This window comes from Quercus lobata, chromosome 12, assembly GCF_001633185.2.
Source record: "Quercus lobata isolate SW786 chromosome 12, ValleyOak3.0 Primary Assembly, whole genome shotgun sequence".
NCBI lineage: Eukaryota > Viridiplantae > Streptophyta > Magnoliopsida > Fagales > Fagaceae > Quercus > Quercus lobata.
Window position 1 is genome coordinate 2877110 of NC_044915.1, and position 13302 is coordinate 2890411.

The 13302-nt window shown below is 31.3% G+C and overlaps 1 protein-coding gene across 1 annotated transcript; it reads left to right on the forward strand.

Moving 5' to 3' along the window:
- Nucleotides 1-9957: 9957 nt before the first annotated feature.
- On the forward strand, nt 9958-11646 carry LOC115971675. The gene is made up of 2 exons (XM_031091682.1): nt 9958-10150; nt 10268-11646. Exons 1-2 carry the CDS (start codon nt 9958-9960, stop codon nt 11644-11646), a joined length of 1572 nt encoding a protein of 523 aa, XP_030947542.1.
- Nucleotides 11647-13302: the final 1656 nt, after the last annotated feature.

Sequence of the window (13302 nt, forward strand, 5' to 3'; positions counted from 1 at the left end):
GAAATTACCACAATTAATGTTTTCTTTAATGACTAGTAAAGGGGTATCTATCGAGACTTCTTTTATTAAAACATTTGTTGTATGAGTATCCGAGGATACTATAAAGGGTGTAATTATGTTATTTATTATAATTTTATTTGGTACCTTTGTCACATTGTTAGTCCATTCACATTGACTAAAAGAAATTGTGAGCATAATTCTATTTTTCATATCTTTTCCACTAAATTCTTTTTTCACAAGGTGTTTGGACTATATGTCAGTGCCCATGCAAAAAAGTAATAGGAGAACAAGAAAAAATCTCTATCTCTATAACTTGTTTCTGCCAATTGGTTAACAAGTGCTATTTTTGTTTTTAAAGATGACAAATGTCTTTTTGTCCAACAAATTCTTTCTCTACTAATATCTTTAAAGATAGTGACTTTATTAAGGAAACGAATTCCTTTTAGGATTAGGGGTGAGGTGAATCAAAAAACTAGCACATTAATTTTAATTCCTTCATCTGTCATAAAAAATGGGTAAAGTAAAGCCATAAAGGGATTTCTTAAAATAATTTCAGAAGAAAGGTGTTTAATTAAAACAGTTCAAAACATATTTCATCATTACATATGTAAACATTAGGTATTTTTTAATTAATTATGAGCTTTTTTCCATTAGCCTAAGTTAATCTTTCAGATGATTTTCATAATACTTTAAAGGTATCAATCCTTCTTGTATACAATTCATGTTGTCATCACCTAAGACTGTTAATGTGACTTCTGTCAAAGAAAACTCTTTATTAATTATTAAAATAATTTATGTATCCCTATTTTGAAAAATAACTTTGTCAATTAAACTTAAAGAATTCTGTTTATTGCTATCAATTTTATTATTATTTGAAACATTAATATCTGTAACCTCTTTATCTGTAGGAGGATCAGGGGGTTCTGTCATTATTATGCCTATTATAGGAGAATCTGTCAATGGTCTAGGAAAATATTTCAAGCTTGCTATTTCTGCAATACTTTGTTTATTTATCTCTATGGAATTATCCTCTTTTATTTCTTGTTTTACTATTTTTGCTTCTGTCATTAAGTCTTGTAGAGTTACATGCTTTATATCTACTCCATCTTGTTTCATTTTTTGTTTGTTCCTTCTTATCTTTTTCTTTCTTAGCTTTTTCTCTTTTTCAACATTCCGTAGCATGGTGTCCATATTTTATACACTTAATACAAGCAATAGGTATGTCTATAGATTTTTTTCAATTTTAGTAAATAGTCTATTTTATCTTTTAGGTGATTGGGTAGATTTTCTATCAATTTCCTTATTATGTCTTTTTGATTCCTTTTTCTTTTATTGACTTTGAGTGGGTTGGTTGATTTTAGTTCTTCATTTTTCTTTACTTGGTCTATCTCTTTCTGCTTAACGTCAAACATTTCCATTAATTCATTTATTACATCTTTCTCAAACTCTAATTTACTGATTTGTTTAACAATTTTATTATGTCTGTCACATTGTTTCTTAGTATGTCCATATTGTTTACATTTATGAAAAACAGTATTTCCAACATGTCTGTCTATTTTCTCATTATCTGATGACTCAATAGTATTTAAAACTATTATGTCTCTTTTTCTGTCTATATCTAGAGGTGAATTTAAAATTTCTATCTTTTTAGTTAATTCTGCTAAACCATTATCTTGGGTATATGTCATAGATCTTTCAATTGATTTTAATCTTTCATCAATTTTCTCTTTTAAATTATCATTATTATTTTTCCATCCTTTGTTGACTGTTTCTCTTGATTTTAGTCCATCTTTTTCTATCACTTCTTTTAGCTCTAGCTTCCTACGTGTTTTTTTCATTATTTTGTCTTTCAATCATTTCTATCTCTTCTTTATCATTCCTTTTGCTTTGTCCTTTTACTTTGTCTTCATCACCTATGTATAGTTTGTCTTGCACTATTGTTTTATGACTTCTTTCATTCTTTTCCATAAAAGTTGGCTTTAAGTCTTTCAAGTCTTGAATTTTGTTTTCTTTCTCATCCATCTTCTTACGTATAGTTTGTATTGCACTATTTTCTTCATTCCTTTTTTAAGTCATTTCTTTCATCATTTTTTCTACATGTCATGTTTATAAGTCTGTCAAAGTTATTCATTTGTCTATCATGCCAATTATCTGTCATGGGCTTTGTTAGAGGTGATCTATGATGGGGTTCAAATTCTCTTTCTGAATTTAAAGCTTTCATTTTTTTCAAGTAGGTCCAAAAAACTATCATTTTTTTTTCTACTGTAATGGATCTTTAAATATTTTCTAAAGATTCTAATTTTTTATTAATTCTATCTAAAAAACTATTATTGTAACTATCAGTTTGTCGGTTGATTTTATCTCCTGTTAATATACTCCAATTATTTGTGCTATTGTTATAGTTATAATCATTAGTATCATTGTCAGAATCAGAATCTGTTTCTTCATAATCCATATTACCATTTAACTAATTATTGTCTATATCTCTTATGCTATAACCTTTATCATAATCTATATTATCATAGTCCATGTTCCTTATTAGTATGTGCCTAACCTAAGTGTGAACAAGCAAACAGATGATGAGCTGATAAACGTATTTATTCTATTTCCAAGCAATTAATAATTAATAGCGGAACTATTTCCAAGCAAACAAACAGATGAATGTATCTTTTTAAAGTTTTAGTTTCTACAGCATTATCAGAACTGAAGACATGACAAACGACATATGGCTATCTCATAAAGCTACATGGTATGAAGCTTTGGAGAAATAGACAGAGTTTATGAAGGAACTTTTGATAGATACAATCCCTATCCAGGACTACTTATTAATACGGAGACAGAAGGTCCAGAATTTAGGTCCAATTTAGAGGTTAAATTTCTAAAGTTCAAACTCCAGAAAGAAGATAGCTCTCTCCCTCTCCCTTAGAAATACTTTTGTAATTCTTCCTCTCTTGTAATCCTGTAACCCTTCCCTTCAGATAGAATATTGTAACCTTTCAGTTTTCTAAGACAAATTTTACTTTGTAATCTTGTAACTCTTCAGACAGTTTTATTTTCAAGCTTGTAACAAAGACAACAATTTGTTTTCAAGTTTTAACCAAGACAGAAGTTTTTATTCAAGTAAGATTTTACTAGTTTCTGTTTTCATATTCCATACTCCGTTTTATCTTATTTTGAATATATCTATTTTGCTGTTTTCTTCTTTATCATCTATATTATCATTGTTTATGCTTCTATATAACCGCTGTGCTCTCTCCTGGATATGTTATGGAAGCATAAACAATGATAAAATAGATGATAAAGAAGAAAACAAAAAAAAATAGATATATTCAAAATAAGTCAAAACGAAGTATGGAATGTGAAAACAGAAACTAGTAAAATATTACTTGAATAAAAACTTTTGTCTTTGATAAAACTTGAAAACAAACTGCTGCCTTTGTTACAAGCTTGAAAATAAAACTATCTAAAGAATTACAAGATTACAAGGTAAAAATTGTCTTAGAAAACTGAAAGGTTACAAGATTCTGTCTAAAGGGAAGGGTTACAAGATTACAATAGAGGAAGGATTACAAAAGACTTTCTAAGGGAGAGGGAGAGAGCTATCTTCTTTCTGGAGTTTGAACTTTAGAATTTGATCCTCTAAACTGGACCTTAATTCTGGACCTGTCTTCTGTCTTCAAAATCTGTCTATTTATAGATGAAGTGAACCATAATAAGTCTTCAAAAATAACCTGAGTTAATAAAGTTAACTCAACTTAATCTGTCGGTTGAAACTTGTAGAATATTGTGGAAATTACTATTGATGAGTAGTAGTTTGTCTGGGAATCTATCAGTCTCTTTTTACACATGCTAATAAACAGTAGACGCATGCTAGTAAACAGTAGTGATTTATGAACATCTGTCTATATCTGTCTGGAATGTCTTGAATCTGTCTTGAAGCTATTCACTCGTGCTGGTGAATAGTGATCTGTTGCAGTGAATAATGATCTGTCATGGATAATAGTGGTCTATCACAATTGTTTGTCCTTTTTGTTAGTAGCTATAGTAGCTATTCTGTTATTATGTCTGCTAGTCGAGCTCCTGTAATAATCACTACTTGAATATATTGTCATTGTTGACCTTGTATTCTGAAGGGATGTTGCCTCAATCGAGACGCCTTCATGCTCTGTCTGAAATCTTTAATAAAGATTTCTATTTTGGCAAAATTCGGTCTGAGATTTTAGCCTTAGGATGCCTATCTCGCTTGCCAGGAAATTGATCATTAATTTTAAAATTAACAAATTAATATAGTGCAAGTACGCCTTAGCTAAAGGCCTTCATGCAACTAGTGATCAAATCTAGGCATTGTAGTTTCATATACTTTTGAGGGGTTTTATTCAAAGGGTTCTATTAGAAGGCTGTCTATTTCTTCAAGGAATTCAAATATTTCTGAGAAGGACATTGTTAGATTGAGTAAAATCTTAGCATAAAATCTTTCTGAAAACAATCTTTAAATAGACTTTTTGAAAACAAACTTTAAATAAACTATATTATATTTCAAATAATATTGAGATTTCTTTTAGCAAATGTATATCCTTAGGGATTGGAGGTAGGATGAACCTAAAAAATACTTCCGTTTCCAAAATATTAGTACATATTCCATTGTTTATCGTGGAAAAAGGATAAAGTAAAGCCAAAAAAGGATTCCCTAAAATAGCTTTAGAGGACAACTTGTCTGCTAAGAAGAAAGGTGTTCTGAAATTGATTCTATTATTATATATTTATGTATTTGTCAATTTATTACTTATTTTAAGTCTATCACCATTAGCCTGAGTTAATCTGTTTGTTGTTGATTCATAATATTTGGAAGGTATTAATCCTTCTTGTATACAATTCATGTCAGCGTCGAAATCAACAAGTAATTGTTAACAAGAATTCTTTATGAACAACCAGAGTTATTTCAGTATACCATTTCTGGAATATCATTCTGTCAATTATATTTAAAAATTCATCTTTATATGAACTTTTATCTGTATAATTATTTTTGTCAAGAAGAGAGGAGTTTGTCAAGGTTTCATTACTATATTTAATTCTATCCTTTACACTAATTACTTGTGCGGCTATCTGCTCAATCATGTCTTTTAAAATGAAATTTTCTGATTTTAATTATTTTCTTAGATTATTAATATTTGTCTGTAAATCTGTTACTGTTACAGGTTTGCTGGGTTTAAATCTATTAGTAATTTTTGTAAAATTATAGGTTGACTTATAATCTTTCAAATCTATTTCCAATTTGTCAGTTTGAGTTAAAGATTCTTTTAGTTTAGATAAATAATCCTTCTTGGACTTTAAATCCGTAAGTTTGTCTATTAAATCTATTATTATATCTTCTTGTTTTGTTAAAACACTTATTTTTAATTTTCTTTTACAGAAACAGTTATCTGTATTATTGCAATTACATAATTTAACCTTTCCATTATCTAAAGAAATATCTGTCGATGATGAGGTGATATCATAATTATCTATTTGGTGAATTTCATTATCTGTTTCATCAGGATCTGTTTGTTCTAGTATACTCATTAATTTATCTTTTAATTTTCCTGATATGTCAAGTTTGTTTATCTTTCTTTGAAAGTTATAGTATCTTCTAGTGTGTCCCTTTTTATCACATTTTTGAAGCAAACAATGTCATTCTCTCTATATCTATAACGTTTCTTTCTTTTGGAATCTTCTCTCTTTTCTTTAGACCTACTTTTATTATATCTTCTATTATTGGTTTTATATATGTCAACATCTTTCTTTTCTTTCATTCTTTTCCTAGAAGGAGCAATCAACGGATCAAAGCCATATTGTTCACAAAAAATTCCTAGCTCCTTTTTAGCATATCTTTTTTCTTTCTCTATTTGATTTTTTAGCCTTAAATCATTACACAGCCATATACTGTTTTATTGATTAAGGATATTATGTCACCATATGTTAAGCTAGGATAGTCTATAGTTCCATCATTATTGGCTATATCAAGTCTAACTTTTTGAGCAAAGAAATAAGGTAGACCAGCAATAAATTTTTCTTTCCAGTAGGATTGTTGACTGTCATTTCTACTTAAAACTTTTGAAATAAAAACATCTTTATACCATCTAAAGTTTGAAAGTTGTGGACATCTTAAATTAATTAAAACATCTGAAGCTCTTTCTTTATATTGATTAGGATCTCTAACAAAATATTTAGTTATGGTAAAAATTAAAGTATTAACTGCATCTTGTGAAGGCTGTCTATCTGTCATTATAACACTCTCATCTATTTCTCTTTTAACAGTTGTCAATATTTGATTTCTGTCATCATTATTTAAATAGTGATCCCACCAGCCTTTCAATTGGCCAGTAAAACCGGTGACAATTAAATGGGCTATCTGGTGATCTGATTTTCCATGATTCTTATAAACATTAGTGAGCAAGGTCATTTTATGTAAAAGATTTATTATTTCATATTCTGACATTCCATCAGTATTCCACTCATAAATTAAATTTGGTGAATAAGATGAATTAACAAAAGTATATCTTTCTTCAAATTGTAAATTAGGGGGAGTAGGTTTAGGATACCAATTCTTTTTGGGGTATATTTCTTCAATCCTTCCTTTTTTGCGATCTTATGATGAAGATGCTAAAGTTAATTTATTAATTTGTAATTTATCTGTAAATTGTGATTCTAAATTATCTATGTCTGATGAGTCTATCAAATCTGTTAATTGATTGTCTTCTGATTCTTCATCCTCTGAAGACTCAGTTCTTCCTATTGTATTTATCATCATTTTTTTTTTAGTGGCTCCATGTCTTTTTGTGATTCTAGTTTCATTAAGTCTAACTTTTTATTTATTTCATTAAGTAGATCATCAATTTTCTTTGTCACAGGTCTCTTTAAAGGTGATCTAAGGTGATGAGGTATTTCATGAGGGATAAACAAAGGGGTATTAGAATCATTTTCCTTTTTTATGGAGGTGGAAGGGGGTGTTATTTTGTCTTCTATGTCTTGTAGCTTTTGACCTATTGATTTTAGATGTATATTAGAATAATTATTCTGTTGAATTATACTATCTAGGTTCTTATTATCATCACTTAGACTAGGTCTTTTAATAGGAGTAGCCAACACTTGGACTCCACTATCTTGATTCAATATAATTGATTCAAAGGGTGGATAAGTTTGGTACACCTTTTCATGATTTTCTATCTTCATCCATGACAATGTTTTTTCTATCACACTTATCATTTTGTTATGATAGTCCAAAAAGTCAAAGAAACTAAAGTGTGTCTGCAAGTCTGTCACCATTTCATAATATTTGGTTCTTAAATTATTCCTTTCTTGTTCGTTATATTCTTCAAAAACTGGTTTTTTCTATTAGTGTTTTCAGGTTTTAAGTAGTCATGTTTTAGTAATTCCTTATCTTAAACAAATTCCTTAGATAAAACATTAATTCGTCTGTCATGATCTGTGAATCCTAATATGTTTGTTTGAGTAGGAAAACCAGGTTGAGGTTGGGGCTCATAAAGGGCTTGATGAACATTAGGGATCGGTTGCATGGTTTTTGTTGGATAATAGGCTATTTCTGTCTGGGCTAGGGTTCTTTTGGTGTTTATAGGAGGAAGGTGTATAACAGGAGGAAGATTTTGAGGAGGTAAAGGTCTGGAATCAGAGAAAGATGTCCTAGAGGAGAAGGATCTTCTAGGGGTAAACATCATAGGGGTCTTCTGCTTGAAGAACTACTGTCTAATAAGGTTGTCGGTTTGTCTGTCATTATTCTTGAAAGAAATAATAACTGTATCATCTGTCTTCTGTGTGATAACTCCTTTAAATGTACACTTGTTATATATTTATGTGGGTGTTATCTCCTTATTACTATGCTTAATTTGTATAATTAAGCCATGATTTGCATTAGTCCCTATTATTTATTTTTATATAATTTCTTGAATAAGATGCTATTCATTGTGTATAATTTTTTACTTTCAGGAAATCATGTGAGAAAGATGAGTTTACATGAATTTGTGAGAGAATGGAGGCCACAGTAGAATTAAAGTGGAGCTAAAGGACCATACTTAAATGTTTAAGGAGGTGCAGCTGGAGTGCTTGGATCGTCTACCATGATTGGAAGCTTCAAATAAGGAAAGAAATCAAAGAGGCAGAATCTGAAAAGGAAAAATCTGATTTGAGCACTGATCAGTATTTTGGGCGTATCTCTCTTCTCAAAAATCCAATTGACACAAGGCCAGATGGGTTGGAACCATGACTTAAATATCTACAACTTTCCAGTTTTGAGTTTTTCGAAATTATCAATTTTTGAAGGCCAAAATTAACTCACAATTTACTGCTGTAAACCTGGACGGAAATTAAAATAGTAAAAGTTTTATTTTCTTTGGACACTTAGACATTAGGGCTTTGAAGGGAGGCTGGTAGAACGAATTTTGACAGAGAAAACCTTGTATTTTTCTTTCTCTAATGGCAGCCTAAACTCTTTGCTAGGGCTAGGGGTTATGTTTCTTCTATACGGTATGAATATTCAATGTGATTCTTTCTAGGATTTTATTAACAACATATTTGATTGTTCAATTAGATTTCTTTTGATGTATTAGTTCTTCCATGCTTTCAATAAGTTCAATCATGTTTTTCTTATTGTTTAGATGAATTTCTAATAGTTTCAAATAGAAATCAGGTTTTAAAGTGAATGAGTTTTTCTGAAAACTTTTCTAACCGCATTATTAATCGTGGTTATCATACGTTCTTAAATTGTCTCAGTTCAACCGAATCATAAGTTTTTAATTGTATAAGAACAATCAATTATGAAATAGATATTTTCTTAGATCACAAAGAATTTCATATCGATATAGGGAAACACCTCGATGCCCTAGTATTTACATTATTGATTTAAATAAGTTTTTATTATTATTCTTGTTAACAATCACCAAGCAAAAGTATTTTTCTTCTTCACCCAAATTGTTATTTAACTATATTGTCTTTGAATTTACCCTGCTCCTTGTGGTTCGACCTCAGTACTCTGATAATTATATTGCTACGATCTCTTGCACTTGGGAGTAAGCAAGCAATTTTGGCGCCGTTGCCGAGGAGCTGCTGCATGTTCAGAGGCAATTTTTGGGAGCAAAGCACAACCGGTGGAAATTCTTCTATTGGTAACTTCGTTCCATTTTTTTCCCCTTTTTTATTTTTTTTATTTTTCTATTTGTTTTTAATTTATTTTATTTGATTGGCATTCGTTGTTGCATGAGCATTTGGGTTAGAAACAAGAGAGGCAGATTAGAAAATTTTGAAACTTACTTTGGTAATCTTTTTGACACACCTTTGCCTTCACCTTCTTCATCAATCACGGGTGATGAAACATGTAATAATCATGAGGAGAATAGAAAAACTATGTATGAATTGTTGCATCCCACACAAAATTCCGTTCCTTCATGCATCATGTTTCCACCTAATGCACCACATGTAGAACTGAAACAAGGTTTATTAGCAATACTTCCTGACTTGAAGGGACAAGAAAATGAAAATCCTTATGTCCATGTTAGAGCTTTTCAAGAGGTAATTAGTAATTTCTATGCACAAAATGTTATTAAGACTGCTAAGTTACGCTTCTTTCCTTTTTCACTTAAAGATAAGGCAAGAAGTTGGTTTTACACCTTGAAATCTAGGTCTATAGGTAGTTGGGGGGAGATGGCCAAAGAGTTTTTTAAGAAACATTTTCCTCCCCACAAAGTCCAGCAAGTAAAAAGAAGGATAGCTAGTTTTGTCCAAGGAGAAAATGAGACCTTATACCAAGCTTGGGAAAAATACAAAGATCTTTTCAATTTCTACCCAACTCATGGGTATGAAGATTGGAGGTTGGTTAGCTATTTTTATGAAGGACTTACACCTAGAGACCGATAGTTTGTTCAACTCTCATGTGGAGGGGACTTTTTACAAAAAGAACCCGAAGATGCAATGGATTATCTTGATGAGATAGTTGAAAACTCTAACACATGGGCTGGACCTAGCCCTATGGACTCCACTGATAGGACTAGAACTAACACTACCACTTCTAGTGGAAGTGTTTTTAAGTTGAAGGAAGATGATAACATGAGTGCAAAAATCAGCATGTTAACTAAAGAAATAGAGACACTCAAAATGAAAGGAAGTAAGAATGTTAGTGCTGTCTTTAGAGAGGACCCAATGGAGGTGTGCAAAATATGTCATTAGATAAACCATGCTACAAATGAATGTGCATCACTTTCATCATTCTTAAATGTGCTAGAAGAACAAGTACATGCATTTAATTCATATTGGCCAAATAATTCTTCATATTCTAACAATTATAACCCAAATATTCGAAATCATCCGTATTTGAGTTATGAAAATGTGTTGAATCCTCCTGCTCCAAGGAATTTTAATTCACCACATGCATCATTATCATCTAGACCTTCCTTGGAGGATGCACTTAGTACTTTCATTGAAAGGCAAAGTGAGCAAAATCAAAAGTTTGAATCCATGCTCACTAGGCTAGATGAAGAGGTAAGAGAGATCAAGAGTCATATAACTAGGCTTACAAATTCATTGAGTGGGATAGAGAGAGGGAAGCTTCCTTCCCAAACTCAACCCAATCCCATAAATCAAAATCTAAAAATTGGCTCTAAGGATAAACATGAGGAAGTAAAAGCTGTGACTATTTTGAGGAGTGGTAAAGAGATTGATAAAAGTTCTCCTTTAGTAACTAAGAAATCTAAGGAGACCCCGGTTGAAAAAGAGAAGGATGAAACTGAGTCACTTGGATTTGGTGAAATTGAACAATGCCCAATCCCTCCACCATTTCCACAAGCCTTAAAATTACCTAGGAAATTGGACATCACATCTAAGATATTAGATCATTTGCATCAAGTCAAGATAAATTTGCCATTATTGCATGTTATCAAGCAAGTGCCTACATATGCCAAGGTAATTAAGGACCTATGCACCATCAAGAAAAAGCATCATGTGAAGAAAACCGCATTCCTAACGGAACAGGTAAGTGCAGTTATCCAACATAAGACGTCACCAAAGTATAAGGATCTGGGTTGTCCTATGATCTCTTGTACTATTGGAGATTACATCATGGAGCATGTATTGCTAGATCTTGGGGCAAGTGTTATTTTGATCCCTTTCAGTGTATATCAAAAACTTGGACTTGGTGAGTTAAAACCTACTTCAATAACTTTACAGTTGGTTGACCACTCTGTAAGGGAGCCGAGAGGGATTGTTAAGGATGTGTTGGTAAAAATTGAACAATTTTATTATCCTGTTAATTTTATTGTTCTAGATTACCAACCTGTTTTACATCCTAGTGTTCATACCCCTATTATTTTGGGTAGACCTTTTTTTACCACAGCTAATGCTTTAATTAATTGTAGGAATGGAAGAATGCAACTCACTTTTGGTTCCATGACTTTGGAGCTAAACATATTTCATGTGGCTAAACAACCACATGAGGATGATGACTATGCTTATGTGAACCTTATTGGGGCGGTGGTTCAAGAAGAGTTTAATAAGAATTGTTTTTCTGATCCTCTTGAAACTCTTCTTAATAATTCTGTTAGTTCTTATGATTTAGAATGTGATATTTGTGTTTCTGAAAATTTTTCTTTGTTGGATTCCTCATAGGTTTTGGAAGAATAACAGATGATGGCAATTAATAAAGGATGGAAGCCTTGGTTTGAGGAGCTACTATAAAATGAAAAAAAGCTCGTGCATTCAAGTGAAGAGGCACCATAGCTGGAGCTTAAGCCACTGCCCGGTGGTCTTAAATATGCATATTTAGGCCCAGGTAAGTTAAAACCTAGGTGGGACGGCCCTTTTATTGTTAGGGAAGTGTTTAACCATGAAGCTGTAGTAGTTGAGGACTCTAGAGGTGGTAGGATTTTGAAAGTAAATGGACAAAGGTTAAAACCATTCTTATGGGGAGTTATACCAGAGAAGGAGACTATGTCACTGAAGATCCCTGCCTACTGGGATGCTACGTGAATTCTGAAAGAGCCTTATGAAGTTGTACCATATTTGTTTTAATTTTCTTTTCTTTCTGTTTTTTTTTTTGTTTTTTGTTTTGTAATTTTTTTTTTTTTTTTTTTTGTGAGCTTTGCAAGGTGTGAAAGAAATTTCAAAAAAAAAAAAAAAATTAAATGCTTAAGGTAACTTCTTCCCTTTATACTTGAATTTATTTTGGCTTTGATACATTGAGGACAATGCAATATTTTAGTTGGGGGGAGAGGTTTAAACTTTTTGCTACACCTTGCATTATTTTTCTTTCTTTCTAAAAAAAAAAAAAAAAAAAAAAAAAAAAACCTTGAATTTGAATGCAGTAGAGTTATAAGCTTTATTTTTATATCATGTGATGGAATGAATAATGCTGAGTTGGTTATACTATTTGCTATATTAAAACTCTTTCATGAAGAGCACAATACAATAGCTAGGTTAGCGGACAATTGGATGTTGGATATGCATGGATCATAAACAAGCTAGATATAAGCTGAAACTCAACCCATATAGAGAGTTCTTGAGTCTTACTTTTCTTTGTGAGAGTATATCTTTGTTTGAACTCTTAAATTTCTCTCATATGCTTCAATTTTTGTAAAAGATCTCTATATTTTTTGGTTGACTACTGGAAACATTATGGGGAGATATACCATGATCTTACTTCTTTTTGTCCTTAGGCATGCTGGTTTATGTGGAATTTTAGGAGATGAGAGCTTAAGGCCATCAATCTTTTGTCACCAGCTAAACAAATATTCAGTCTATCTTTACATTAACCATTGTCACCATCATTTACCATCATTTGAGCCATGAGAAATACTTCTACAATACCACGAAACATTTTTATTTATGGGTATTCTCTTGGGGGCTCAAGTTTTGAGCTATTGAAGAATTTAGATACCACCATTGTCTCTCTTTTTTTTTTTTTTTTTTTTTTTTTTTAATCCAAAAGAAGAAGAAAAAAAAAAGAGAAAAAAAGAAAGAAAGAAAGAGAAGACATACATATAAATCATTGGTGTCTTACACATCTTTCATGTATTTCAGAAGGGTTATATGGTTGAGTAAATGTTATATTGATTCAAGTTGGTTGTTACTATTATGAGTTGGGTTTGGCTTGAATTTTTTGCATTTGATTCATATACCTCATATTTCAAAGAGAGCAATTTGCCTTTACCTAGCCATAAGATTATACTACCACTGAGCTTAAAGTCCTACTTGATCCTAAAGGAGCATGGCTGGTATGTGTTTAGGATAAAAACTAGGGATGAGAATGGTATTAAACTCATGTTT